General features: G+C 56.9%; 3 protein-coding genes across 19 annotated transcripts; 2 read left to right on the forward strand and 1 right to left on the reverse strand.

Annotated features, from left to right (window-relative positions):
* Positions 1-130: 130 nt before the first annotated feature.
* On the forward strand, positions 131-15,960 carry CAMTA2 (calmodulin binding transcription activator 2). 14 transcript variants are annotated; one of them, XM_082371017.1, is made up of 23 exons: positions 135-350; positions 1,626-1,720; positions 1,958-2,061; positions 2,441-2,508; positions 2,591-2,726; positions 3,311-3,397; positions 3,658-3,811; positions 4,159-4,293; positions 4,843-5,783; positions 6,520-6,646; positions 8,339-8,473; positions 10,090-10,205; positions 10,832-11,016; positions 11,319-11,397; positions 11,545-11,767; positions 11,950-12,251; positions 13,345-13,541; positions 13,799-13,982; positions 14,189-14,260; positions 14,376-14,396; positions 14,562-14,749; positions 14,926-15,000; positions 15,114-15,312. In XM_082371017.1, exons 2-23 carry the CDS (start codon positions 1,690-1,692, stop codon positions 15,175-15,177), a joined length of 3,624 nt encoding a protein of 1,207 aa, XP_082227143.1. In that variant the 5' UTR covers positions 135-350; positions 1,626-1,689; the 3' UTR covers positions 15,178-15,312. The 14 variants fall into 14 exon arrangements, with proteins under 14 accessions (XP_082227148.1, XP_082227145.1, XP_082227143.1 ...); XM_082371023.1 differs by having other exon boundaries at positions 136-350; positions 3,326-3,397; XM_082371019.1 differs by lacking the exon at positions 4,843-5,783 and having other exon boundaries at positions 133-350; positions 3,747-3,811; positions 8,368-8,473.
* A 43-nt stretch (positions 15,961-16,003) lies between these two features.
* SPAG7 (sperm associated antigen 7) lies at positions 16,004-20,440 on the forward strand. Of its 2 annotated transcripts, none has more exons than XM_082371109.1 (7): positions 16,004-16,232; positions 18,711-18,778; positions 19,015-19,103; positions 19,244-19,328; positions 19,580-19,669; positions 19,769-19,925; positions 20,040-20,440. In XM_082371109.1, the coding sequence occupies exons 1-7, from the start codon at positions 16,148-16,150 to the stop codon at positions 20,147-20,149; spliced, it is 684 nt and encodes a 227-aa protein (XP_082227235.1). In that variant the 5' UTR covers positions 16,004-16,147; the 3' UTR covers positions 20,150-20,440. The 2 variants fall into 2 exon arrangements, with proteins under 2 accessions (XP_082227235.1, XP_082227236.1); XM_082371110.1 differs by lacking the exon at positions 16,004-16,232 and adding an exon at positions 16,956-17,387.
* An 816-nt stretch (positions 20,441-21,256) lies between these two features.
* On the reverse strand, positions 21,257-27,450 carry ENO3 (enolase 3). 3 transcript variants are annotated; one of them, XM_082371085.1, is made up of 12 exons: positions 27,353-27,450; positions 25,399-25,485; positions 25,034-25,129; positions 24,825-24,883; positions 24,580-24,649; positions 24,048-24,181; positions 22,948-23,170; positions 22,659-22,856; positions 22,256-22,457; positions 21,716-21,824; positions 21,495-21,553; positions 21,257-21,408 (listed from the first exon to the last, which is right to left on the reverse strand). In XM_082371085.1, exons 2-12 carry the CDS (start codon positions 25,481-25,483, stop codon positions 21,339-21,341), a joined length of 1,305 nt encoding a protein of 434 aa, XP_082227211.1. In that variant the 5' UTR covers positions 25,484-25,485; positions 27,353-27,450; the 3' UTR covers positions 21,257-21,338. The 3 variants fall into 3 exon arrangements, with proteins under 3 accessions (XP_082227211.1, XP_082227212.1, XP_082227210.1); XM_082371086.1 differs by lacking the exon at positions 27,353-27,450 and adding an exon at positions 26,709-26,727; XM_082371084.1 differs by lacking the exon at positions 27,353-27,450 and adding an exon at positions 26,121-26,271.
* Between the last annotated feature and the right edge of the window lie 444 nt (positions 27,451-27,894).

The raw sequence follows: 27,894 nt of genomic DNA on the forward strand, positions 1-27,894 counted from the left end.
GCTGCCGGCCGCCCGCGCCCCACTCCCCCGGCCGAGGTCACGTCAATCGGCCCAGCTTCCGCCTCCGGGACCCCGCATCCTGCCCCTCAGCGCTGCGGCTCCTTCCGGGACTTCCCGGCAGTCCGTCCCTCCGCCTGGCTCGGGGCCCTGGAAGCCGAGTCCCTCCAGCCAGCGCCCCACCCAGAGCCCCACGTGTGCTGACCCCAGGTTGTCGTCCCGACCCCCATCCCCTTAATTGGGAGGCCCCGCCCCGTGCGCAGTGACGTTGGACGCCGCTGTCAGCCGGCGCTGGGGGGGGTCGGTGTGGGGTAGAATGGCCGCTGCCGCCGTCACCCGCGGGACCCCGGGAGGTAAGAGCCGGGGCCTCTCGCCCGCCTCTCCGCCCCCGCGCCAGGGGGCGCAGCTCCACCGGTCCGGACGTTGCGCGCCGCGCCGGGGACCACCGGCCCTCTCCCGGTTCGCCCCCACTCCCCGCTTCCGTCCTCCTTCCCCGCGCCAGGGGGCGCAGCTCGGCGCAGGGCCCCACGGCGGACCTGCCGGGCCGGACCGTCCCGGGGACCCCCGCACCCCGGCACCCGCACTGCCCCTTGCCCGCCACGCGCCCGCAGACTTTGCTCCGCATCTCCTGCAGGACACCCCTCCGTGCGGGAGGGAGGCGGGATCCTCCCACCTCGGAGTGTCTCCGGGGACCACCGCCCCGCCGTGGGGGGGCCGCCCCCGGGCCCGCTTTTCACCCTGGCCGGCTCCCCATCCCGGACTGCGCACCTGCGCCCTAGGGCGGAGTCCTTACCCCAACCCAGGCTCCAGTGCTCACAGCTGAGCTCGGACGGGCCTCTTCCCCCTCCCCATCCCCGGACACCTGGTGGAGCCCGCGCTGAGAGCATCCTCCAGCCTCCATCGGTTCCCCCAGGAGGGTGGGGGCTCAGGCTGGAGCCAGAGTGGTAGATGGGGTAGAGTAGGCCTGGAGGCCGAGGGAGACAGAGGCTTTGGGGAGAGAGGTGCGGCGGGGTGCACAGGGCGGTCAGCCTCAGGATGGAGGATGGGTTGTCCTGAGGGTGGGTAGCTGGGTCCTGGTGTCTAGCCCAGATTCTACCAGGCCCTGACCAATCTGGAGGGAAGGGTGTAGGTTAAGATCAGTTGTCAGATATGCCCTTCCCCTTCGAAAAAATCAAATAGAGAAGTAACTCAGGGTGTGTCTTCTGAGGCCTAGCTCTCCACCCGGACTTAGATCTCCTGCCCTCCCCCCAGCATCCAGGCTCTCATTTGCCAAAGCATCCTCCAAGAACCGGATGTTCTGAGTCCCAGCCCCAGGACCTGAGCCCCAGACTCGCAAGAGCCCAACGCCAGCCCCGCCGGCCTTCGCCCCTCCCCCACCCTGCCGGTCTCTTCCTGATTACTCTGTTCTGTTGTGTCTCCCACTCGTGTTGGTTCCTGGCACCATGTCTGGGTTCTCCCTCTCCTCCATTCCCTGGCTGTACTCTGACATCATAGCCCAGCCCCTTCCTCTCACTTCCTCATCTTTCTTAGATATCACGACCCAGTTCTGTACCTGGTCTCCCACCTCATCCTCCTCATCCTGGATAGTGTGGAGGCTTCTGCCATGACCTTGTTCTCTCCCTTCCCAGCACAGACTCCCCCTCCCCCCGGCCCCTCAGGCCGGGGGTGACCTTGCCCCCTGGAGCCCTCACCATGAATACCAAGGACACCACTGAGGTTGCTGGTGAGTTCACAATCCAGGTTCCCAGTTTGGGCACAGCCTTTTTTTCTCCCCAAGTAGTGGTGACCTTCTAATTCTTGGATCTCTGCTCTCCTTGTCATCATTTCATCCCACCCTCCCACCCTGCCCCACCCCACCCCACCCCACCCCGCCCCATGCTCTGGATTTGGCCCTTTTCCCCTGGATTATCACAGGGATATCAGGAGCAGCACACTAAGTCCTCCCTTTCATCCCCTCTAGAGAACAGCCACCACCTGAAGATCTTTCTACCCAAGAAGCTGCTGGAGTGTCTTCCTCGCTGTGCGCTGCTGCCTCCAGAGCGGCTACGGTGGAATACAAATGAGGTTTTCTAGGGAGCCTGGGGGATTAGGGCGTAGCAGGGCCTGGTGGGCTGGAGGAGAGTGAATGGGGGTCTTGCTGTGCCTGTCAACGTTCTCTAGGCTCTTTGAGGATCCTAGGAGAGGTATAAAGCCCTGCGTCTTGTAGTAGCTTGCTTCTCCTTGGCATATCCACCTGTGTAAAGATACTATCTACCACTTACAAAGTATCTCCTACAAACCAAGCACTCTGCTCCGTACTCGTCCTGCATTATCTCCTTCAGTCCTCCAAGGACGCTGTAGAGCAGATGCTGTTGTTATCCCCGAGGTATAGATGAGAATGACCAGGAGGCCAGCCTGAGACTTTGGAAAGGGGATACCCACCTGAGTGCCTCTTCTCCTGCAGGAGATTGCATCCTACTTGATCACCTTCGAGAAGCATGATGAGTGGCTATCCTGTGCACCCAAGACAAGGTGAGAAATTTTGTGAAGGTGGGGAGTGGCAGAGATCCTGGGTTCTGTACACAGAACTCAAGGCCAATCCTTCCCTCCTCAGGCCTCAGAACGGCTCTATTATCCTCTACAACCGCAAGAAGGTGAAATACCGGAAGGATGGTTACCTCTGGAAGAAGCGGAAGGACGGGAAGACCACCCGAGAGGACCACATGAAGCTGAAGGTCCAGGGCATGGAGGTAAGCGAGGCCTCCAGCTCACCTGCCCTGGCCCTCCTTCTCCCCACTAGCTGGGTTCCAGCCCTGCCAGGGCTTGGTGACATTCTCTGTCTACCACCCTCCCAGTCACTCTTCCCTTCTCACTCACTTTGGATCCGCTAGGTGGTTGCTTAGCCCACTCGCTGCTTCCCATTTCCCTCCATGACCCAATTCTCCAGGACTTAGGCCACACCTCCCTCTGGAGGACACAGATGCCCAATCCCCTTACTTCTCTTGCATTTCCCGCAGGGGTCCGAGTACTGACCCTCTAAGCACAGGTTTCTCTTCTCTCAAATCATTGCTCCTCATCTTGGATGTGTTGTTGCCATGCTCTCTGATTTTTGGATAGTCCCATATGGCAAATCTGGTCCTTGTTGTAAGGCCTTGGCCCCACTGTTCCCTCCTCTCCGTCCCGGGGTGACTTGGGGTGCTGGGATTTGAAAGGTGTGGGGAATAGGTGGGGGTGGGTGAGGGTTAAAGAGGAACTGGTGGAAAGATTGGGATTCCTGCAAAGGGACTGAACAGAGGAAGAGTTGGGGAGCAGACTAGCCCTCCCCCCACCCCAGCCTGTCTCCTGGCAGTGTCTCTATGGCTGCTACGTTCACTCTTCCATCGTCCCCACATTCCATCGGCGCTGCTACTGGCTGCTCCAGGTGAGGATGGAAGAGCTCAGGGAGACAGAGTCTACCTGGCTCTTTGAGGGAGGTGGGGGTCTGCAAGAATGAAGTGGAAGGATGACTAGGTTCTGAGTGGGAAAAGGCGACTGGGAAGAAGAGAAAGGGGTTTGGGGATGGAGAGAGCCAGAACTTGGGGGCTGAGGTTGGGGGTGGCTGGGAAGAAAGTGAGGACTAGGAGGCTGAACCCCTGGGCAGCAGGACCCCATAGCACTCTGCGTGTACCCTTGTGCTCTCAGAACCCTGACATCGTCCTTGTGCACTACCTGAACGTCCCAGCCCTGGAGGATTGTGGAAAGGGCTGCAGCCCCATCTTTTGTTCCATCAGCAGCGACCGTCGAGAGTGGCTCAGGTGGTCCCGGGAGGAGCTGTTGGGACAGCTGAAGCCCATGTGTAAGGCAGCAGGGCTAGGACGGCTCTCAATGGGGAGAGTGGACATAGGGAGCTCCCAAAGGGACCAGGGTTCTATACTCAGGAGTCTGTGGGGTGACCATTTCCCCCCAAGCCAGGAGGGGTCTTTCCTGGGTGGGTGGGTGGGTACCAGGGTCCCTGATGTGATCTAAGGTGTTGGAATATGGAGGGCAGCTGTGAGCTACAGGTCAGAGCCGTCTTGAGGCTGCTGGCCTCTGTTCACCCGGCCAGAAGTCTTAGAGCATCTCAGGTGCTTGGAAGAGCCATTAAGGTTCCCTGGTGACTATTTTGTGGGGGTCCCACAGCACTTCCCCCCAACTCTCCTCTAGTTCATGGCATCAAGTGGAGCTGTGGGAACGGGACAGAGGAGTTCTCTGTAGAGCAGCTGGTGCAGCAGATCCTGGACACCCACCCGACCAAGCCTGCACCCCGAACTCATGCCTGTCTCTGCAGTGGGGGCCTTGGTTAGTGACCCCTGACCTTGGAACCCTCCTCCCTCCTAGTGTGCTGCCCTTACTCACACCAGGGGGGATAGCTGGGATTTGCATGCTTATTTGCATGTCTTTTGCATGTTCCAGAAAGATGGGCCAGATGAGCAGAGGCCTTCCCATCTGCACACTGCCCAGTTCCTTTTACTTGATTCCTGGCAGCCCAGGCTCTCTATTTGCTTTCTTCATATAGCAGCTCCTGGCCACCCCAGCACTACCACTTACACACAGGCTTAGCTTTATTCTTAGTTGGTACCCATTTGCTTCTGTTCTTTTGTCCTTTTTCTATGCCTTTACCTATTTCTCTCAGCTATTCCGCCAAGCCCTCAATCCTCTCCTGCAGTGCTCCTCCAGGGGGAGGGAGGGGGAGGAGAAATATTTCTGCCGCCTCCCAGTGGCCATAATCAGTATGGCACCTCTGGTATTTAGTGACATCTCAGGAAATGCATGAAAGCTTTCCAGTAAGGGAAGGCTGGAGAAAGATGTGTCGTATCCCTTCTCTCCCCACCACCCCTTCCACTGCAGGTTCTGGGAGCCTTACCCACAAATGCAGCAGCACGAAACACCGCATCATCTCTCCCAAAGTGGAGCCCCGAGCTTTAACCCTGACCTCTGTCCCCCATCCCCATCCCCCTGAACCCCCTCCACTGATAGCCCCACTTCCCCCAGAGCTCCCCAAGGCACATACCTCCCCATCTTCTTCTTCCTCTTCCTCCTCTTCCTCTGGCTTTGCGGAACCCCTAGAGATCAGACCTAGCCCTCCCACCTCCCGAGGGGGTTCTTCGACAGGAGGCACTGCTATCCTCCTCCTGACGGGACTGGAGCAGCGAACTGGGGGCTTGACGCCCACCAGGCACTTGGCTTCCCAGGCCGATCCTAGGCCTTCCATGAGCTTGGCTGTAGTCGTAGGGTCTGAGCCCTCTGCCCCGCCAGCTCCTCCCAGCCCTGCCTTTGACCCGGATCGTTTTCTCAACAGCCCACAGAGGGGCCAGACATATGGAGGAGGGCAGGGGGTAAGCCCAGACTTCCCTGAGACAGAGGCCGCCCATACCCCCTGTCCTGCCCTAGAGCCCGCTGCTGCCCTGGAGCCCCAGGCAGCTGCTCGGGGTCCCCCTCCACAGCCCAGAGCAGGCGGGAGAAGAGGAAACTGCTTCTTCATTCAAGATGATGACAGTGGGGAGGAGCTCAAGGCCCAGGGGGCTGCCCCACCTGTACCTTCACCCCCTCCTTCACCCGCACCCTCACCTTCCCCCTTGGAGCCATCGGGCAGAGTAGGAAGAGGGGAGGCCTTGTTTGGAGGAGCTGGTGGGGCCAGTGAACTGGAGCCCTTCAGTCTTTCATCATTCCCTGACCTCATGGGAGAACTCATCAGTGACGAAGCTCCGAGTGGCCCTGCCCCAGCCCCCCAGCTCTCTCCTGCTCTTAGCACCATCACAGACTTCTCCCCAGAGTGGTCCTACCCTGAGGTGAGTCTCAGGCTTCTCTCCTCCCTCTTGCATCCCTCTTACCCCGTGGTCTGTGACCTAGTTTCCCTCCGTTCCCACGGCTGCTTAGTTCTCTTCCCAACCTCTATTTTTCGTAGAGTGTAGCTCCTTTCCTGTTTTCATAGGCCCTCTGACTAACCCTTTCTCCCTCCCTCCTCCTTCCACCTGTGAATTGTGATTGCATGAGTCCCTCAAGTGCCCCAGGGGACTTCATTCCTTGGTGACTGTTTCATGGGGTGGGGTGGGGTGGGGTGGGGCCGGGGAGGGACTGGGACAACTCAGCCTGGAGAAGAGAAAATACAACTGGGATGTGATTGCAGACTTTGGCAAGCTGAAAGACTGTGTTCAGCAATGGAGAAGTTCTGCTTTTTGCTGCTCCAGGGAGGGAAAGCAGGAACTTCAGTGGGGGTCCAGAGGGGGCCTGAGAAAAGGACTTCCTTCCAGTGACAGCTATCTGCAAATGGGTTGGTAGCCTTGGGGGAGGCAATGAGTTCCCCATTTCTGGCAGATTCAGGTAGAGAACAGGAGTGTGGGGAGAAGGGACAGTGGGTTGAGTTCACTCCACTGGGTCCTGTCCAATCCCTGCACGCCAGACCCAGGGGTGTACAGAGGACAGTAGATACTCTCTCAGGGTCTGAATGAATGAATGAGTGAGTGAGTGAAGGGCTAATCAACAGAGAGAGCCCCAGTCACACAGCTCTCTGACTTCCGTCTGCAGGGTGGGGTCAAGGTGCTCATCACAGGACCCTGGACAGAGGCCGCCGAGCATTACTCCTGCGTCTTCGATCACATCGCAGTGCCAGCCTCCCTTGTCCAGCCTGGTGTCTTACGCTGCTACTGTCCCGGTATGGGGGCTGGGAATGGTAGGGGAAGGGACTAAGATAGGACAGTTAGGACTTCCAGGAAGCACTGGGAACAAACGTGTTGGGTTGTTGCTGAGAGTGGAAGGACCTCATCCAGTCCTGGGGCTGAGCCCTGTGGTCCGCCAGCAGGCAGATGACTCTGAGCTTAGGTGTCAGAAGGTCTAGTTCTGGTCTAAGAAATCTACTTCTTAGCTGACTGGTGACCTTGGGTAAGTCTGTTCTATTTTTAGGTCCTTGGCCTCCCCTCCTGTAAGGTCAGGCATTTGACCCAAGGAGTCTCTAATGTCTGTCCAGGCCCTCTGGCTCCAATCCAGGGAGTTCTTGGGAGAATGAGAAGGGAGAGATGTTGGTCTCCTCCAACCAGTCTTGGGACTGAAGGACATTGGCTTCTAGACCTGTGCTGTCCAATATGGTGGCCATTAGCCACATGTGCCTATTGAAATGAATTAAAATTAAATAAAATTTAAAATTCACTTCTCTTTTTTTAAAAATTAATTAATTAATTAATTTTTTTTTGTGGCTGTGTTGGGTCTTCGTTGCTGCGCACGGGCTTTCTCTAGTTGCGGTGAGAGGGGGCTACTCTTCATTGTGGTGCACGGGCTTCTCATTGTCATGGCTTTCTCTTGTTGCGGAGCATGGGCTCTAGGTGCGCAGGCTTCAGTAGTTGTGGCACGTGGGCTCAGTAGTTGTGGCTTGCGGGCTCTAGAGCTCAGGCTCAGTAGTTGCGGTGCACGGGCTTAGTTGCTCCTTGGCATGTGGGATGCCCTTCCCGGGCCAGGGCTCGAACCTGTGTCCCTTGCATTGGTAGGTAGATTCTTAACCACTGTGCCACCAGGGAAGCCCTAAAATTCACTTCTTCCATCACACTAACCACATTTTGGGTGCTCAGTGGCCACATGTGCTAGTGCTACCCTATTGGACAGTGCAGATGCAGAATGTTTCTATCACTGAGGAAAAGTTCTTTTGGACAGCCCCGGTCTAGATGTCATTGCCAAGGCTCATCTCTGCCCTTTTGCCACCAACTTTGCCCCTTACCCGGCACTCAGCAATGCTGCTGTGGGACCCTAAGGACCACTAGAGTGACAGGTTGACAGCTTTGCTGTCTATGAGTGTGTCCTCCCCCAGTCTCAGCAGCCCTGGATTGCAGGAGAGGGGCTGAGACCAGAGAAGCTAGGAATTGGGAGTCTCAGCTTCTGGTCTTGGGGCCAGGGCCTGGTGGTTTCATTCTCAAGGCTATAGACATTGAGACCCTGGGAAAGAGCTCTTATTAGACCCTGTTGGTGAGCAGCTAATTCCTTTCCCACATCTTAGTAACAGGGTTATGACCTCTGGACCTTGATCTTGGGGAATCAAGAGATTTCACCATCATCAAGTTGTTTATAAGTATAGGTGTTTTTTGATCCTCTGCTTCTATACCTTGGTGCTGAACAACAACATCCTTAAGTACAGGGTCTAGAATCCAAGGGGTCTCTGGCCTATAGTAGGTATTAAGTTCTCAAATGAAGGGAATCCCTCCCCAGTTAGTGCCAAGGCCACTGAAGCCAGGAGCCTCTGGGGCCCACAGCAGGGGGAGTAGGGGAGGTAGATGTGAAATGATCACCTGTGACCCTGACACAGGGGTCAGAGAAAGAGCCCAGGAAAGAGAGCCCCCTCGCTGATCCTTGCCCTTCCCAGCCCATGAGGTTGGGCTGGTGTCTTTGCAGGTGGCAGGGCGGGAGGGACCCCTTTCTGCTTCCGTGCTCTTTGAGTATCGAGCCCGCCGATTCCTGTCACTGCCTAGTACTCAGCTTGACTGGTTGTCACTGGACGGTGAGTACCTAGCCCTCTGCCCCCACAACCTTTGAGCATGTCATGTTCCTAGACCCCTCAGGACTCAGGCAGCCACTGCCTTGCCCCTCCTTTACCACTCTTCCCAGCTCCCGCTTCACTGGTCATTTCTGGGTGAGGCAGCAAACTTCCTTCATCTCCTCTTCCCTGTAAATCTTGGAGCCAGCTTTGTCCCAGTGCTTGTCCTGTCCTCTGCATCTCAAAGGATGGGAGGGGCAGCGACAGGGTCTAGAGCAACATACACGGAATACACATGAGTGTATACGTGTACCTAAACACGTATTGAAACTTTCTTATCATTTTCCCCTGTAATTATAAAGATAGCCATTTATTATAGAAAATTTTGAAATTATAGAAAAGCACAATGTAGAAAATGAAAATTGACTATAACATTGCTCAGTAACATACACCACCTTTAATATATTTTCTTACAGAGGTGCACATACATACACACATGTACGTGTGTGTATTTGTTTAAATCCAGAACTGTGTTTGTCCCTTTTACTGGTTATCCCTCCTGTGGCTTTCAGAATTGTTTCTCTCCGCATCTGCTTCTTTCTCAAGGTTTGCTTGTCTCCGTCTCCTCCTGTCCCTATCTAATCTGTGCTTTACCGTCTCTCCTGTGGGTCTCCTGCCTCCCTCTTCTTTCCATTTCTCCTTGGACCCTTGTCTTAACTTCCCCTCTTCCTTATCTCCTGTTTGGTACATCCCCCAGCTCTCCTTTGCCCTTTCTCTCCTCTCCTTGTTTACCTCTTCCACACTCTCCTGTCACACCTGAGTCTCTGCTCATCCCTCTCCACCTCCTCCCCACTGTCCCCTCTCTACCTTCATGCCCTTCTGTCCTGGCATCTCAGAACATCCCCAGCCTGCACCGGTTTCTCTGTTTCCCCATGGCTCTGATCCCCTCCTGCCTCCCCTCCTTGTCCTTGTGTGATCTCAGGAGGGAACAGATATAGCTTGGGATGTGTGCATGTGCGCGTGTGCATTTGTGCATGGGGTGGGGGAGGAGGAGGAGGAATGGACGTGGCCATCCATCTCTGTCACCTCCCCTCCCCGCCATCCTCTTTGTGGACAGCTGCGGGGGGCCAGGAGGAGGGGGTGGTGCTTTTCAAATCACAGTCTCTGAGCTCTTTGGGGCAGTGGTTAACAGAGAGGAGGGACCCTGGAGTCCTTGAGCCCCAGCCCACTACAGAGGTAGTGTCTGGGGCAAGAAGGGACAGAACTGTCCACCTGGGAGAAGGCTGGGAGTGTGTGTGTGTGTGTGTGTGTGTGTGTGTGTGTGTGTGTGTGTGTGTGAGATCTGGGGCAGCTAGGGCTGGATTCCCTGTGGGGAGTACTACTGTCTGTGTCTTCAAGGACACAGTCTTGGTTCTGGATTCAGGTCCTAGGTCGATGGATAGTATGAAGACCCCTAGTTTGAGGACTGGTCCTGGGGGACTGTATTCAGAAGATGGGTGGGTAAAGGGCCGTTGTTTGGAGAGGAGGAAAGGATATGATTGTGTCTTCACCACCCAGACTCTGGAACAGGGTCCAGTTTTGGTGTCCAGGGCATCCCCTAGACTCTGCCCACTGAGCCCCCCATGTCCACTCCCTCTCAGACAACCAGTTCCGGATGTCCATCCTGGAGCGACTGGAGCAGATGGAGAAGCGGATGGCAGAGATTGCAGCAGCTGGGCAGGCCCCCTACCAGGGTCCTGATGCCCCTCCAATTCAGGTACCTCCATGAGGAGGGCACTCTACGGTAGGGAGCAGGGGGAGGGTCTTCCTGTAGAAATAGGCTCTAGTGTGTGACTCCCCTCGCTCTCCGGTCCCCAGCCAGTCCTCCTCCCTGCTCCCTGACGTCATCCTGCTCCCACCCCCGCCCCGCGGCAAGAGTGGCTATTCTGGGCACCCTCTTGGCATGACAGGCTTCAGACTATTTCTGGCCTGACGGAGGGTGGAGGTGAGGGAGAGGGTGGGGGAGGGGATCCAGGGAGTTGGGGCTCAGTGCTCTGGGGGTCCCAGGTCTCGGAGGGAAGAAGGCTGGGAGAGGACTCTGAGTTCTGAGGGGGAGAGGTCATCTGTGGATATGGCACTGATCTGAGCCAAAGTGAAGGCACAACATGGGCAAGTGGGTGTGAGGTCTGGCACCCGGAGGAAGCTGCCTGTGGGGGGGAGGGGACACCCAGGAACTTGAACTGGGAGGACTGATGGGCCATCAGAGATCCGAGTGGTGGGAACCTAGACTGGGACATGTGGGGAGAGGGCAGAACTGGAAGCTGAGAGGACAGGCGCGGGGTGGCTAAGGCCATGCCAGGCTGGGGATGCTCAGGTCTCTACCTAAGGGTGTGTGCACCACAGGATGAAGGCCAGGGGCCCGGGTTCGAGGCACGGGTGGTAGTCTTGGTAGAGAGCATGATCCCACGCTCCACCTGGAGGGGTCCTGAACGTCTGGCCCATGGAAGCCCCTTCCGGGGCATGAGCCTGCTGCACCTGGCCGCTGCCCAGGGCTACGCCCGCCTCATCGAGACCCTGAGCCAGTGGCGGTGAGCCGGGGCCAGCGGGTGCAGGGCGGGGGTGCCCAGGGACTGAGGAGGAACTGGAGCCCTGCCATGGGAGCTGGGGTCACTGTGGAAAGGAAGAGGGGCTGGAAGAGGGTTTGCACTTGGGGGAGTTTTAATGTCCCCAGACTTACAACGCTGACCTCTTGACCTCCTTACATTCATTAATCTCTTTGACTGCTTATCCCACTGACCTTAGTGCTTCCCAGTCCCTTCGACTCTGAAGTTCCTACTGGGCGCCCTTTCTCCCTAACTGGACCCTGTTGTCCCTTTCCCAAACCCTCCAGGAGTGTGGAGACCGGAAGCTTGGACTTAGAGCAAGAGGTTGACCCACTCAACGTGGACCATTTCTCTTGCACTCCTCTGGTGAGGATGCTGGGTTCCTGAGTGCACGTGGGCAATGGGAAACGGGAACGGCTCTTCAAAGGGAAGATCCTCTGAGGGATACAGGGAAGGAGTGAGGACGGACCCCAGGCCTCACCTCCACCTCCACCTCCACCCTCTTCTCCTCAGATGTGGGCTTGTGCCCTGGGCCACCTGGAGGCTGCCGTGCTCCTTTTCCGTTGGAACAGACAGGCACTGAGCATTCCCGACTCTCTGGGCCGCCTGCCCCTGTCCGTGGCTCATTCCCGGGGTCACGTGCGCCTCGCCCGCTGCCTTGAGGAACTTCAGAGACAGGAAGCTTCAGCTGAGCCCCCGCTTGCCCTGTCGCCGCCCTCCTCCAGCCCAGACACTGGTGAGGGTTTAAGAGGGGACTGTGGGTGGGAGGACAGGCCAGGGGAAAGTCAGAGGGTGGGAGACAGAGTGCGAGAGGAGGCAGCGGGGATGGGGAGGTAAGAGCAGCAAGGCCAGGGAGGTTGAGAGCAGCAAGGGGGCAGGTGGCGTCTTCTGTCCTCACCCCCTTCCCTCACCTTGCAGGTCTGAGCAGCGTCTCCTCGCCTTCGGAGCTATCGGATGGCACTTTCTCCGTCACATCAGCCTATTCTAGTGCCCCGGATGGGAGTCCTCCCCCTGCTCCTCTGCCAACCTCTGAGATTACTATGGAGATGGTCCCAGGCCGGCTCTCCTCTGGTGCCCCAGAGGCCCCCCTACTCCTCATGGACTATGAAGCCACCAACCCCAAAGGGCCCCCACCCTCACCGCCTCCTCTCCCACCAGCCCCAGATGGTGGGGCTGCTCCAGAGGAAACTGACAGCCCACCAGCTGTGGATGTGATCCCGGTACCGCTTATGTTGATGGAATTACGAGGGCTAGAAGTAGAGTGGGGCGCGGGGTGGGGTGATGCCGACCATTCCATGAAACAGAATCAGAGTCTGGCTGCAGTTTGGGAAGAAGGGGCCATTTACCCTCATTTAGGGACAGGCAAGTTTACCCTCTGCTTAGCTCCTGTCAGAGCTTGTGACTCAGAAGTCATGAGGCATCCGAGGTTAAAAATTCTGGGGAATATCTTCAGTTAGAGCTGGGCTGTAGGGGTTACTTGTTGATCCACGAAGGGACAAGGTTCTTGGGGAACGAGAGCAATGGCAGGAAGTTGGGAGGAGTGAGGCGCAGAGAGGTTGGCAAGATGGAAGCATCTGGCAATGACCTGGGGCAAGGGGGCGGGGGTGGGGTGGGGTGGGGAGGCTTGCACAGGGTAAGAGCTAAGAGAGTCTTGTGGAATGAATGAACACACGAGAGAGTGAATTTTCAAGTGCAGCAGCACAATCCTCTGCTAGGACTGGGGACATATCTGCTTAAGAGAGGCTAACGGATTAACTGGGTAGCACTGGAGCACAAAAAATGTAGACAGTTCCACAAGGTAGGCTGCTTCATGTGTGGCCAGCAGGAAGTGCTGCAGGCTTCAGGCCTGGAGCAAAGGCAAGGCTGGAGCCATTCAATAGGGTGTCATGTGACTGGCAGGCTCTGAGCTGATTCTTGGAGCGTGGCACGGGGTGGTGGGCATGGCCAAGTCTGTGGGAGCTGGCATGGGGCAGGCCGGGTGGGACAGTGGGCAGTCAGCCTGGAAGGGTAAGCCCTTCATTTGCCCAGCTCCTGAATCCCCATGTGGTATATGTCCTTCCTAGCCTATGTTTTCCATGCCTCAACACAGAGGGCTGTACTCCTGAGTGGGACCTCAAGAAGTATAAATGAATCTGGAACACTGGCGGAGAAAGACAGGGTTAGCAGGGACAGCCGTCCCTGAGGCCTCATCGTCTGGTGCTGAGAGGAGGAACAAGATAGAAAGTGGACTGACGCTACGGCCTTGGCCGGAACAGGCTGGAACAGCTGGCAGTCGGGGCTCCTTGAGGCTCACCCAGCTTCTCCTCCATCCAGGTGGACATGATCTCACTGGCCAAGCAGATCATCGAAGCCACACCAGAGCGGATTAAACGGGAGGACTTTGTCGGGCTGCCTGAGGCCGGAGCCCCAATGCGGGAGCGGACAGGGGCCGTGGGGCTCAGCGAGACCATGTCCTGGTTGGCCAGCTACCTGGAGAATGTGGACCATTTCCCCAGCTCAGCCCCTCCCAGGTGACCAGCTCAGGACAAAGCCTCCACATCCTTCTTCAGAGGAACATGGGAGGGAGGGAGGGAGGAAGCTTCCTCATGGCCAGAGCTCCATCCTGGCTCAGGCCCCAGGGCCTTTCAAAAGGGGATTGGCACTGGCTGCTGAGTTCTGAAGTCACTCTGCAGGCTCTGTTGCTGGGGCTGTGCCTTCACAGCAGCCTCCAGGTGGGAGAAGAGGGACTTCAGATGCCCCACGGCCTCCCTTCTCCCTGTCCCTGCAGCGAACTGCCCTTTGAGCGGGGTCGCCTGGCTATCCCTCCGGCACCTTCCTGGGCAGAGTTTCTCTCTGCATCCGCCAGTGGCAAGATGGAGAGTGATTTTGCCCTGCTGACCCTATCGGATCACGAGCAGCGGGAACTGTACGAGGCAGCCCGAGTCATCCAGACGGCCTTCCGAAAGTACAAGGTCAGGGGGCTGGACATTTCAGGGGATGAATTACACAATCTTGAGTGGGGAGATTACAGGTTCCCAGGACTTTGGGAGGGACAACGGTCATCCACACAGGCCTGGGATGGGGTGAAGGGTCAGGGGACCCCAGGCAAGTTGGAAGGGCAGGTCAGATGTCCGTTAGGTGGGCGGTTAAGTGCTGAGACCTCCTTCTCTCCCCTTAGGGCCGGCGGCTGAAGGAGCAGCAGGAGGTAGCAGCAGCTGTGATCCAGCGCTGTTACCGGAAGTACAAGCAGGTGAGACCGTCTTCTCTTGAAAGCATACCCACCAACCCACACCCACACACACCCATTCCAGCCCAGAGCATCCAGAATGCTGCCGGAGCCCTAACTCCCCTTCTCTCTCCACAAGCTGACCTGGATTGCACTCAAGGTATTAGGCGTGAGACCTGGGTGTGAGGTTGTCTGTGATGATTCAGCCTTTCCATGAGCGTGTGGATTAGAGAAATAGACTTGCATCAACTGAACTTGGGGGTGACCCTCAGGGGTTTGGGTTTCTGTCCATTTCAGCCCCTGCCCCTCCTCCCCACTCCTGCAGTTTGCACTCTATAAGAAGATGACCCAGGCGGCCATCCTGATCCAGAGCAAGTTCCGAAGCTACTATGAACAGAAGCGGTTTCAGCAGAGCCGCCGGGCGGCGGTGCTCATCCAGCAGCACTACCGTTCCTACCGCCGCCGGCCCGGGCCTCCCCACCGGCCCACGGGCACCCTGCCTGCTCGCAACAAGTACGGCGCTAGCCCTCCAGCCCTCTCTGCCCACCCACTGGGTCCATGCCCACTGCCCGTGGACTCCCGACTCATCATCCTGCCCCCCTGCCTTTCCTTGCCAGGGTCCCTAAGGGGCGGAGGGCAGGGGATGCCTGAGTGTCGTGGGAGGTCTCATCTTTTCTTTCTTCCACCAGAGGCTCCTTTCTCACCAAGAAGCAGGACCAGGCAGCCCGGAAGATCATGAGATTCCTGCGGCGCTGCCGGCACAGGTGCTGCCCTTTCCCTCACTGGATTTGGGCCTGCCACCTCCCCCACCCCACCTCCCCCACCCCACCTCCCCGATCTGCGGGTCTCCTCTGACTCCTTCCTTGTTTCTCCGCAGGATGAGGGAATTGAAGCAGAACCAGGAGCTGGAAGGGCTTCCCCAACCCGGACTGGCCACCTGACCTCTCCACTGCCTTTCTCATCACCCTGGGGGCCGCTTCTTGCAGTCTTAACAGGGACAGGGCTCTCTGGGGGAGGGGGAGCCCCCTGTCGGCAGCTTTCCCATCACTTCTCTTGGAGCCCGTCCTCGGTCTCCACCCCCTCCCCCTCCGAAGTGCTGAACTCCCTCTCCCACCCCCGGCTCCTTCTCCTCTTCCCTCCGGGTCGTGCCCCCCCTCTTTTAGTCCCTGGCTCCAGAAGACCCACGCCCCACATACCTGCATCTTCAGCTGTGACCTCCGGAGCCCTGCCTGCCCCTTCTCCACAGCTCCCTCCCTGCCTGTACCCACCTCGGCCCCTTCCTGACTTGCCTTATTTATTTGTTCGACGCGTCTCTGAATGTATCCGCCTCGGTCCCAACTCTGCCTTCGCTACGCGCACGCCCCTCGTGTTTCAGGGCTGACCGTGCCCCCACCCCGACTCCGCATGTCTGCGTCTGTTTCCTCCCTTTCTTGCCCTGTCTTCCCCCGTCACCCCGACAGACTCTGACCACCAACCTCCGGGCCAAAGGGGGGTGTATATAGGAACGCGTTGCGGAGTCCCGCCCCGTCCCCGAGGGGAGGGGGCCTGTACATAATGTAACATACAGAGTATAGTGAAGAATCTATTTAAGGCGCCGCAGGGAGGGCTGCACGGCCGGGCTTGTGGCTCCAGGCGCGGCGGGGGCCTCCTGCCGGCTCCACGAGCACTTTCTACTTGTGCATGGGCTTGGTTTCTACGAATTGCCATTAAACATCGCTGCACCAGCCAGCCTCCGGCCTCTGTCTGCGGGGGGGCGGGGCCTCGGCCGGCGGGAGGCTGCAGGCGCGCGGGGCAGGGATCTAAGCCGCGCCGGGGCGGGTGCGTGCTTTTCCGCCTCCGACGTGTTTCCGGCCTTAAAGGCATTTTGCCCTTCCCTTTAAGACGCGCCGCCCCCTCTCAGTCACTCCCAAGATGGCGGACCTACTGGGCTCCATCCTGAGCTCCATGGAGAAGCCACCCAGCCTCGGTGACCAGGAGACTCGGCGCAAGGCCCGAGGTGAGGATCCCAAATTCACAACCGGCTTTCTTCGCCCGGTTCTCAGGACCGCACTCCTACCCCTTTGGACGACCCCACCTTCTCCACCTTGAAAGACCCCTCACGGGCCCCTTCAGAGACCCCCCGACTCCCTAAAAGGGGTGCCGACCCGCCCGCCGTTCTTAGCGGACGATGATTGGCTACCTGAAGCCCAGCGGCAGGCCCTTGGCTCTTTCTACCCTAGCCTTCCGCAGTCCTTGTTTTCAATTCGCTGATGCGCTCGCCTGTCCGCCGGTGGCGTGCTCTGATTGGTAGGCTGCCTTCAACCCCACCCAACCCCTTGGTGTTCCTCGGCCCGCTTTCGGATCGGAGGGGGGGGGCGGTGTGAGTTCGACCGCTCGGCCCCGCCCACCTCCCGTCGCTCGAGTCCCTGCGCCTCGCCCCCTTCCGATTGGATCCAGGACACGCCCATCCGCAGTCCTTTCTCCCCTATTGGCCACCTCAACTTAAAGGTCTACCTATTAAGTTTTGTTCGACCTTCCTCTAGCCCACCCTCCCCTCAGCACCTCTAACTGGCTGCTGGGTCCTTTCGGTGCTCTTATGCCCCTCCTACTTGGGGCCGCCCTCCAACCTTTCTCTCATCTGTACCCTTAAATTCCCGAGCTCCCCGGGCGGGTCGTGAATGTTGATTGAAGGGATGAGAATGCCCCTACCCGGTCCGATTGGCCGTGGTCTCCTCGCCTGTGTTCTCCGAGTAACTTCCCAGCAGGCGGCTCAAGTTGGGCTGCAAGCTTAGGGCGCGGCCCGCCGGTCGGTGCAGGCCTCTCTTGCTCGCTTTGCGGAGTGTGAATGAGTCTGACAGAATGACTGACTACCTTGGGGAGGACACCGGCTCCCGACCCGTCCGAGGGAGGCCAGGGCAGCCTGGGTGCCTTCAAAGAGCTCAAGTGCTGCTTAATGTCGAACTAACATCCATATTTACTGAATGGTTGCTAGGGGCCAGGGTACCCTCAAGGAGCCCACAGTCTGGAGCATCGATGAAATGCGCATTGATGAAACGATCACACAGGAGTTTAATAACCAACTTTATAAGTGCTCTGAATGAAAAATAACTTATGAGAGGGGCTACCTAGGGGTCCTAACCTAGTCTGCAGTGAGCTGAGATGCGAAGAACAGGTAAGTCAGTGAGTGAGAGGGGAGCGCAGTGCTCCAGGCAGAGCTCTGAAAGCTCTGAGGAAGGAGGGAGCATAATGGGACCTGGGAACTGGGATTATTTAACACCATGACTGACTAGGTGGGTTCACCAGCGGCCGTTGACAGACTAGGAAGCTGAAGTTCAGAGTTTAGTCAGCTGCCTGCCGTTACACGGTTACTAAGTGGTGGGGTTTCAAACCCATGTGTGACTTTTAAGGCTATGTTCTTAACCATAATCTTATGCCACTTTCTCAGATGCAGAGAGATGACTCATAAGCCAGTTCGAGAACAGTCAGTGACCGATATGGGGTGTGCTGATGGTCAGAGCCCTTGAGGTGGGAGAGAGGAGAGCTCCTGAGCTGTCGGGGCCCTGGGGCCACAGAGAGTAACTGGATAGGAGATGAACAGGGTCTGTAGCTTCTAGGAGCTCAGAGTGGGGTAGGGAGGACAAAAGTTACACTCTGTTAGCTCTCAGCACATGCTGTAGTGGGTGTCTGAACCGAATGTGCTTGGGCCCCAGAGGAAGAAGTGAGTAACTCTGACTCATGGTGGATCTCAAAGTTTGCAAGAGGAGGAAGAGCATTTCAAGCAGTAGGAACAACATGTGCAAAGACATGAAGTGATTAAGAAAATGGGAAGAGGTTCAGTGCAGCTGAAGGAATTCCAATCCTGTGGAAGAAGTGGGCCTTAAGGTTATAAAGAATTTGAAATGGCGGAAGAGAGAAGAGGGAACAGTGAGACCCAAGGGTAGGGAGTTCCCTTTACAGCTCACCTCAGACACCTACACTCCCAAAGGAGAAGAGTGTCAGAGTGGCCATTTCAGCTTCATCTTGGCTGTAGAAGTAAAAAGTGGGGGTGTTACACAATATAGGAAGTTAAATAATTTCCCCTTCCCTATGTAGACAATGAGATGATAAGCTCCTTGAGGCCAGGGCTCGGTTTGTTCTCGTTACCTCCCCAAGTGCTTTATAGTTCTTGGTATGTCGCAGGCATTAAATAAATGTTTGTTAGTTGGTTTCCCCAGTGGGTTGGGAAGTGGGGTTGAGCATGATTCTAATCTTTGTTACTCCCACTAAACTGTGAGCTCCTAAAGGGCAAAGCTATGTCTTAATCCTCTTTGTGCTCCAGGTCCTAGCACAGTGCCAGGTATAGAGGAACTATCAATAAATGCTTGGCAAATAAACAGTCATCCTACCTTCCTAGCCTGATACCCTCCCAGTGGACATGAGATCCCTTTTAAAGCCTTACAAACTCTCCCCGCCCATGCTTCCACCCCTGGCCTCATGCTGCCATTCTCACCCCCAGAGCAGGCAGCCCGCCTGAAGAAACTACAGGAACAAGAGAAACAGCAGAAAGTGGAGTTTCGTAAAAGGGTGAGAACAACTGGAGAGATCAAAGGCAGCCTCAGAAGGGACTTCCAATAAGTTAGAATTGGAAGGTTGAAGAGTCAGTTTGTTTGGAAACTGTCTTGAGAGAGGTGAAACCCAGAAGCCAGTGGCACGGCGGCTGGGAAAGGCGTGGGAGGCCAAGGTCTATTGGCCCGGCGGGGGAGAGGGGTATTGGGGTGGGGCCATCATCTCATATCTTCTTCCCTTTTCCCTTTACCAAGATGGAGAAAGAGGTGTCAGATTTCATCCAAGACAGTGGGCAGATCAAGAAAAAGTTTCAGCCGATGAACAAGATAGAGAGGAGCATACTGTGAGTGTCTCTGGGCTGGGGAGGCAAGAAATGGGTGGCCAAGGAGGCATGAAAGGGCCAGAGGGGAGAACCCTCCAGAGGAGGGCGCTGGGCCCCCTCGTGGCTCTACATAGCCCTTCCCCTTCGCTCCCCCTTCCCAGACACGATGTGGTGGAAGTGGCTGGCCTGACATCCTTCTCCTTTGGGGAAGATGATGAATGTCGATATGTCATGATCTTCAAAAAGGTAAAAGGGGGACCTCCCTGGTGGTCCAGTGGTTAGGACTCTGAGCTTCCACTGCAGGGGGCACAGGTTCGACCCTAGTCAGGGAACTAAGATCCTGCGTGCCGCGCCGCACTGCCAAAAAAAAAAAGGTAAAAGGCCTGAGTTCCCCGCTGTCTCCTCTCTCCTTTTCAGTCTGTGCCCCACGCTGAGGGAGAGGAATGAGATAAAACATGTATGTGGAACCTTGACCCCATCATCTCCTTCTTTCCCAGGAGTTTGCACCCTCAGATGAAGAGCTGGACTCCTACCGTCGTGGCGAGGAGTGGGACCCCCAGAAGGCTGAGGAGAAACGGAGGCTGAAGGTGAGTTACGCCTGGCAGTCCCTGGGGCCCTGCAGCTCCCCACCTGGGAGGGGTTGGGCTCAGGCCCTGAGCTCTGGTGCCTCACCTTGGCACCCCTAGGAGCTGGCCCAGCGGCAGGAGGAGGAGGCAGCCCAGCAGGGACCTGTGGTGGTGAGCCCTGCCAGCGACTACAAGGACAAGTACAGCCACCTCATTGGGAAGGGGGCAGCCAAGGATGCGGCCCACATGCTACAGGCCAACAAGACCTACGGCTGTGGTGAGGCCACAGTGGGGGCTGGGAGGGCAGGGGAGAGGAGCACAGGATGGGGGGAGGGGAGCGAGGCTGAGGCACAGGGCTCCTAGGCCCTCCCACCCTCCCCTCTGCCCCCAGTGCCTGTGGCCAACAAGAGGGACACACGCTCCATTGAAGAGGCCATGAATGAGATCCGGGCCAAGAAGCGTCTGCGGCAGAGCGGGGAAGAGTTGCCACCTACCTCCTAGACACCCCAGCTCCCTGGGGCAGGGCAGAGGGCAGGGAGGGACGAGGCTGCTGCTATTAGAACCCATCCTGGAGCCCCACCTCTGAAGCACCTCCTAACAGCTGTCACTCAGGCTGCGGGAAAGAGGTGTTTGATTTGTCACTGTTGGAGCTTGGATGTCTCTGTGTGTGTGTATGTGTGTGTGTGAATGTACAGGTGGGTATTTAATCTGTATTATTCTCTGTTCTCCCTGGAAATTTCTTTCCCATGGGGCTGGGGTTACTTTACATTAAATAAACACTGTTTGACCCAATGTCTTGGTTGGTTTGAACAGAGAAAGGTGGGTCCTGGAGAGGAAGAGAAACAATTATAGACTGAACAGTATAAGATTGTTTTTGTGGGCCAAAGATGGCCAAATATTGGCACTTTTGTAGACATTTATAAGAGATAGTATTTTAAGAGCACAGTCACTACAGCCAAATGGGCCTAGGTTTGGATCCTGGCTCTGCCATTTACTGTTACCTTGGTTAAAGTATTTTACCTTTTTGTGCCTCAGTCTCCTCACCAGTAAAATGGGGATAATAAATGGTAGCTATCTGATAGGACTGTTTCAGAGATGACACAGGCCAGTATATGTCAAATGTTTAGAATAGTTTCACATCCTCCAAACTCCATGGAAATGGTAGCTGCTCTGGTTACACTCTCATCCTCACCAAGCACTTCGATTTCATAAGGACGAGCACTCAGACTTCACACTGCAGTGCCCTCTGCAGACCGTGCACTTCAACTTATGGGCAGGTCTGATCCAGCTTACCCTTCATGGTGATGTCAGGCCTTGGCCCCCCCACCCTGCTCCCCTTCTCCGGAGCTGGTTCAGTGTTCTGTCAGTTCCTCTTCAGCTTCATTTCACATAATAACACCTGCTTCCCCCAGCCTCCTTCCATAATGTGAGCTTTGTGGTTCTAGATCCAGCCCAGCTTTCTCTCTGGCCAGTCCCTCACTTCCTTGTCCCAGCAGGTTCCACGTCCGTTTTCCCTTCCTGCCCCTACTTCGCCACCTCCTGTCTCATGCAGCCCAGAGACCAGCATCTCCTCCCTCCCTCCCTCCCACAAACGAGCAGGCCACTGCCTTGGTTGGCACCAGTGTTTATTTCAGGGGGAAGGGCCTGAAGGCCTAGATCTGTCCCGTGGGATCCTGGGGCCTCCTGCTTCTCACTTGGCCTTTGGGTTACGGAACTTGTGTCCAGCAAAAACAGCCTTGTCCCCGAGAGCCTCCTCAATCCTGGAAGGCAGACAAAGTCAGGGCTGTGATATTCCAACCCAAGAGCCCTCAGCTCCTTACACCCAGGCCTACTGCACCCACTGTACCTCATGAGCTGATTGTATTTGGCCAGACGCTCTGAGCGGCAGGGGGCACCAGTCTTGATCTGAAGAGGGAAGAGGAATTCCAGGAGTTGCATGAGACCAGGGACGAGGGATTGGGCCTGGCCCTGAGGGAGCAGCCTGTGGTGGCATTCAACTCCAGGGCAGGAGGCCAGGGATCCCAAGAAAACTCAGTCAGACAGTCGGCAGAGGGGTGCCACGAGTACCTGTCCCGTGCAGAGCCCAACCACGAGGTCAGCGATGAACGTGTCCTCGGTCTCCCCGGAGCGGTGGCTCACCATCACCCCCCAGCCGTTAGACTGAGCCAGTTTGCAGCTAGGTGGAGAGGACACTCGATAAGGTCCGGCGGGACCTCCTCAGTGGGAAAGCCAGGGGCTAGGTGGGGCTTTTCCCTTCTGTTTTGGGGAGTGGGAGATTTGAGGGGAGGGTGATGACTAAGTTCTTTGGGAAGCAGGAGAGAAGGGGAGATTCTTGATCTTGAATTTGGGCTCCTGAGATGCTGGTGGGAAGAAGCAGAATCTGGGAGACAGGGATGGCATAGGGTCGGGGTGGGGATGAGGAATGGCAAGGCAACAATGGCAAAGCTCTTGGGGTGAGGTCAAGAGTTAATCAAAGCCTTGAGGTCGAAAGGGTAGGGTGGGTCAGGAGCCAAGGGAAAGTCAGACTTGGAGTTAGTGGGCAATACTGTAGCTGGACTGGGTATGGGTGGAGGGAGGCCATGACGCCCCAGGGCCAGAGGCACTCACGCCTGGATGGATTCAGTCACTGAGCCGATCTGGTTGACCTTCAGCAGCAGGCAGTTGCAGGCCTTCTTCTCAATGGCCTGGGTAATCCTCTTGGGGTTGGTGACTGTGAGGTCATCCCCCACGATCTGGATGTTGACCCCCGAGAGGAATGAGGTCCAGGTAGCCCAGTCATCCTGGTCAAAAGGGTCCTCGATGGAGACCACTGGTGGGAAAGGGGAGCAGATTCGGGTTAAAGGTCAGAAGGGCCTCACAGAGGAGTGACAGGTCAGAAGGGTTTGGGTGGAGATTGCAATGGCGCTAAGGATTGGAAGGACTGAGGTGGTGGCAGCGCAGATGCCGAAGCCAGTGCGTAGGGCAGCTGCTAGAGACTCAAGCAGGAGCGACGGAACACCCAGGGTCTCACCAGGATAGTTCTTGATGAAGCTCTTATACAGCTCCCCCAGCTTCTCCCCAGTGATGTGCCGTGCAGGGTCATCAGGTGACTTGAAGTCGAGATCATACTTCCCGTGGCGATAGAACTCAGATGCCGCCACGTCCATGCCAATCACCACCTTGTCGGGGTAACCAGCCGCCTGGATGGCGGTCTTCAGCAGCTCCAGGGCTGGGGGAGGGAAAGAGAGGACCTGAGGCTCCGGTGCACCCTGTCTCCATGGGGACCCAGGGGTTCTGCCTCTCCGAGTGCTCACACTGACCTTCATTGTTCTCCAGGATGTTGGGTGCAAAGCCGCCCTCATCACCCACATTGGTGGCGTCCTTCCCATACTTGGCCTTGATGACCCCCTTGAGGTGGTGGTAGACCTCGGCACCGATGCGCATGGCTTCCCTGAAGGATCTGGCTCCCACGGGCAGGATCATGAACTCCTGCATGGCCAGCTTGTTTCCAGCATGGGAGCCCCCGTTGATCACATTGAAGGCCTGAGATGGGGAGAGGGTGCTTAGACCTGGGCATCGATGTGGAATCCTGGATCCCCTACTTACTGAATGGTCTAGGATGAATAATTTTACTCCTCAGAGACTCCTTCCTCATTTCCATAACATGGGGACACCACCTGCTTACCTGCAGGATCTTATGTGGAAAATTAGAGCAACTGGATGTAAAGTTCTTAGCCTGTGCCTGGTGTAGCAGCTAACACTGATATGGCACTTACTACAGGCCAGGCACTGCTCTAAGTGCTTTACATATATTTTATTGGCTCATTTCATTCTCAATACTACCCTGTAACTAGGTACAATTTATTATCCCTCACTTTACAGATAAGGAAACAGAGGCATAGAGAGATTAAATAAACTTGCCTAAAATCACACAACTAGTAAAGGGACAAAACCAGCATTCGAACCCAGCAGCTTGTCTCCAGATCTCAGGCTCTTATACAATCTAGCTAGTAAGTAACAATAAGTGGTAACATTATTATTGCAATGAAATTCAAAGGATTTCCATAAAGAGCAAATTTGGTTTGATAAGTATTAAAGAAGATACAAAAATAAAATGCCATGAAGAAGCTTTCGATCTGATTTGGGGTTGGGGCACAGGGCAGAATGAGAAATTGGAGTTACTGAGCCTGGGACTGGAATGTGAAAGAACCCGGTTACATCAAGGGAAAGAAGCAGAGAGAGGTTAAAGGGAAGGTTTGGATAGTGGGAAAGGGGGAGGGCTGGACCGCAGCTGGAGAGGTTCCATTTCAGGAAACCATTTCTTTGGAGCTGGGTCTGAAAGGTGGACTTTCCAGGGGCTGCTTATGCCCTCCCTGCTGGGTGGGGTCACTGCGGGATGCGGCGGGGCAGCTGCACTCACAGGGACTGGGAGGATCAGGTCTGGGTTCCCGGCGAGATCTGCAATGTGTCGGTAGAGCGGGACCCCCTTCTCAGCTGCTCCGGCCTTGCACACGGCCAGGGACACGCCCAGGATGGCATTGGCCCCAAACTTGGCTGGAGGAAGCAAGTACAAAGAAAGTGTGAGGGCCCCTTGCACAGGGTTTAGGGTCAGCTCCTAGAACGTCCCTTCTGGTCACCCCCAGAAAGAATCCAGAACTCCAAACCACTGGGCACCGAGTTTGTTAACATATCTCTCCCCAGCAGCCTGAGGTGCTCTGGGAACACCCAGCCCAGGGGAATGTGTCGGCTTCACGGCTGTGTCCACAGCCCGGCCCAAGCCTGGCACAGGGCAGGCATCAGGAAATGCCTGTGCGATGAATACAAATCCAGCCAGTTACGGTGTGCCCCAAAATGCGAGACACAGAAATAATCCTAACCAGACCTCAGTCCGCGGTCTCTCCCCTGCCCCTCCCACAGCCCATCCCGTCCCCTGTCCCTAGCCCTTCACTTACACTTATTCTCTGTCCCATCCAGCTCAATCATAAATTTGTCAACTTTTTCTTGATCCACCACGCTTAGTTTCTGGAAGGGCAGGTTTGAGGAGGGGAGAACAGAGGTTAGATTTCTCAGGAGTCAGGGCATGTGCTGGAGGAAACAGAAGTGCAGGTATTTGGGGCGGATGGGATGGTTGGCCAAGCCTGAGCTGCTTGGGACCAGGTAGCAGGTGAGGGGGAGAGAGGGTCCTCCCTCCACTTGCCTTTTCCAGCAGTGCGGGGCCTAGAGTCTTATTGATGTGTTCCACGGCCTTCAGGACCCCTAGAGGCCGAAGCAGGGGGTTCAGATCTTCTATTCAATTAGGTCTCTTCCCGTGGCCCCCAGCTCCTCAAGAGCTTTGGGTTCCCGTCCTCTACCCTGTGCAGACATCGCATACCACGTCCTGAAACCACCCCCTTGGTCTTTCCTCACCTTTCCCCAGGTAGCGAGATTTGTCTCCATCTCTTAGTTCCAGAGCTTCATAGATACCTGTGGAAGCTCCACTGGGCACAGCTGCTCGGAATCGGCCTGAGGTGGGAGGAATTGGAAGATCACAGAGGGTCAGTCCCATTCACCCCCAAAGGGCTGCTGTCTCCTCTCTGAGCCCAGGGACAGGAGGCAGTGTAGAGAGACTTGTGCTGCTCCCTGCTGGGGAGCAGGCTGGAAGAGCAAGGCCTGGGAAGAAGGCTGGGAGAGGGGATCCCAGAGAAAGGAGTGGATGTGTCATAGAGTTGGGGGGCAAAGGCAGATGGAGTTGGGGTCTTCCCAGGTAAACCCATTCAATGGGCCTGTGTTACCCTTGGCCGTGTGCAGGTCCACCTCCACTGTGGGGTTGCCCCTGGAGTCCAGGATTTCTCGGGCAAAGATTTTCTGCATGGCCATGGCTGCAGGGCGAGAGGTGTGAGTGAGTGTGGACAGTTGACCCCTTAAGGAACCCCAAATCCCTTGCCCTTTAAGAGTCTTCCCGCCCCAAGAAGGCAGGTGCTGGAGCTAAAAATATCCCACAAAAAGGTCACAGACCAAAGTGGCAGGCTCAGCCCCTCCCCCACTCAGAACAGCTCCTATTCCACTCTCCCATCTTAAGAATCTGGAGGCCTCTCTTAAAACTCCACTACTTGCTCAACCCCACCTCCTGCAAAGCTGCACTTCTGCCTTCTCCCTCCACCCTCTGGCCAAGTACTCTGTTCTCCCCGGATTCCTAGCCCTCGGATCCTCTCCTGTTAGTCTACCTCATTTTCCTGCTCCTCAGCCTTCTCCGAATCCTCAGGGGCCCCAGATTCCCCCACCTGGCTCCAACTCTAACCACGCTTCTCCATCGTCTCTGCCTGCCTCTCTTCACAGTCTCGTTTGTTTCCCTGTCCTTGGGCACCCCCATCCTGCTTGCTCCAACCCCTCCAGGCTTCTCAAGCACCCCCAGTCCCAGAAGGAAAAGAATGCTGACATTTCTCCCCCTTCTCCAAGTGGCACCACCCTCACCTTTTACCACCCCTACCCCCCAGGGCTGAAAGATTCACCAGACCTGGGATTTCTTCGCTGGGCTCAGAGTCTAGGTGGCAGCTGGGACAGTGTCAGCTCACCCCCTCTCAGGCTGGGCATTTATCCTCCAGCCACCCTGTACCCCAGCCAGCCCCGCCTCTCACCCTCTCCATCATCCCCCTCCAGCCGGGCTGGCAGCCAAGTGCCCACTATAGCCTAAAACAGAAGCCTTTGGCCCTAGACACCTGCCCCCTTCCCAAAAGATCAATGGCTACCCCCTCCTTTCTCTCTGTTCCCCAATAAAATCCTTATTTTTAATTCCACTCCTGGGGAGAAACAGGGGAGGGGCTTCAGAATTGGGGGGGTGTTTCTCCCCTCCCCAGGATTCTATTCCTGTTTTGCAAAGGTTGAGGAATTAGTGCCCTTTAGGAAAGGCCAGGGGTAACCTGAGTCCTGCAGGGCTGGGGAGGGGGCCTGGAAGAGGGGCTGCAGAAACGACATCCACACGTGCTCAGCTCACTTAGAGGGCGGGGGACTGCCTCTGTCCTCAATGGGGGCAGGGGCAGGGGGTTCTGGGCAAGCTCAGAGCTCTAAAATTGAACTCCCCACTCAGAAGGTGAGAGAGCCTCACCTCTCAGGGTCCCCATTGCGGCCTCCCTCGGCTCCACCCCATCCTACCCTCTCTCGGCCAGCAAGGGCAGTGGGGGAAGGGACGGGCTGACGAATTTAGACAGGCCCTCAGAGTTGGCGCGGCGCCCTACTGATAGCGCTAGGACAGCACTTATCGCTCTGCGTGGAGACAGTCAGGAGCCGTTTCCCCACCGACCGCAGGCGCTTCAGGTCGTGATCCCAGCCCATCAGTGAATGATGCTGAATCAAAAGTGAAAAAAATGAATGGACGGGAGGAGGGGGTGGCCCTTTCTGAGCGTCTGACCGCCGGGGGCCAGTCGGGTGGTCGGCTAGCAGCATTGCAGGGAAGTGGGTCTCTGCACTCGGTGACTCTCTCCGCCTCGGCGGGCCTGGCGGGAGTGAGGTCTGCCCCGACTTTGGCTGCAGCCCCTGCCGGGAGCTGAGGGCACGCCCGGGCTCCGGCCGGCCGGCCGGCGAACGAGGGTCATCGGCTTCCCTGCTCGTCGCCCCCGACTTGGAAGCCCTTCCCGCCGGCGCCGCAGCGGCCGTCGCCCGGTGACTCACCCCCGGGCTCTCTCCCGAGCTCCCCTCCCCGCCCTGCCTGCCCCGCGGTGTGTCTCCCAGCCCCCACCTCAGGATCCCTACCCCTGGTCTTCCATCTCGCCTTCCCCGCCTTATCTCTGGCCGCTCCCTCTCGGGAGATTTCCACCCTGGGGTAGTGGGTGCGGCAGGCCAAGGGTCAGGAGACGGCGGGCGGGGAGCGCCGCCACGTGCCCGCATGCGGCCCCGCCCGAGCCGCCCAGTGACTCAGCCACCGCGGCTGTCGAGGAACAGGGGTTCGGGGAGCGTCGGATGCCCCTGGGGTTCGGAGTGGCCGCGAGGGCACCGCGCTCGCTGCGGAGGACCGGAGAGGAGCGGAGCCCCTTCCCGCCCGGGAGGCGCCCCTCCCCCGAGGGACCGGAAGTGGCCAAGCCCCTCAGCTGCCCGGGCGGCCAGCAAGGGCTAGTTCACCTAAGCAGGCCTCCGGGTCCTGCCCCACCCTCTTCCCGGTGGGCGGTGAGTGAACTAATCGGACACAAGTTCTTACCATAAGTTTTACTGAAAAAGAAGGAAAAACCTAACGGGCCAAAGTAGAAGGGACTTTCCCCTTCTTGAAAAAGTTGCAATCTTGAAACCACTTAGTATTC

Source organism: Balaenoptera borealis (assembly GCF_965194805.1).
Source record: "Balaenoptera borealis genome assembly, chromosome: 20".
Classification (NCBI taxonomy): Eukaryota; Metazoa; Chordata; class Mammalia; order Artiodactyla; family Balaenopteridae; genus Balaenoptera; species Balaenoptera borealis.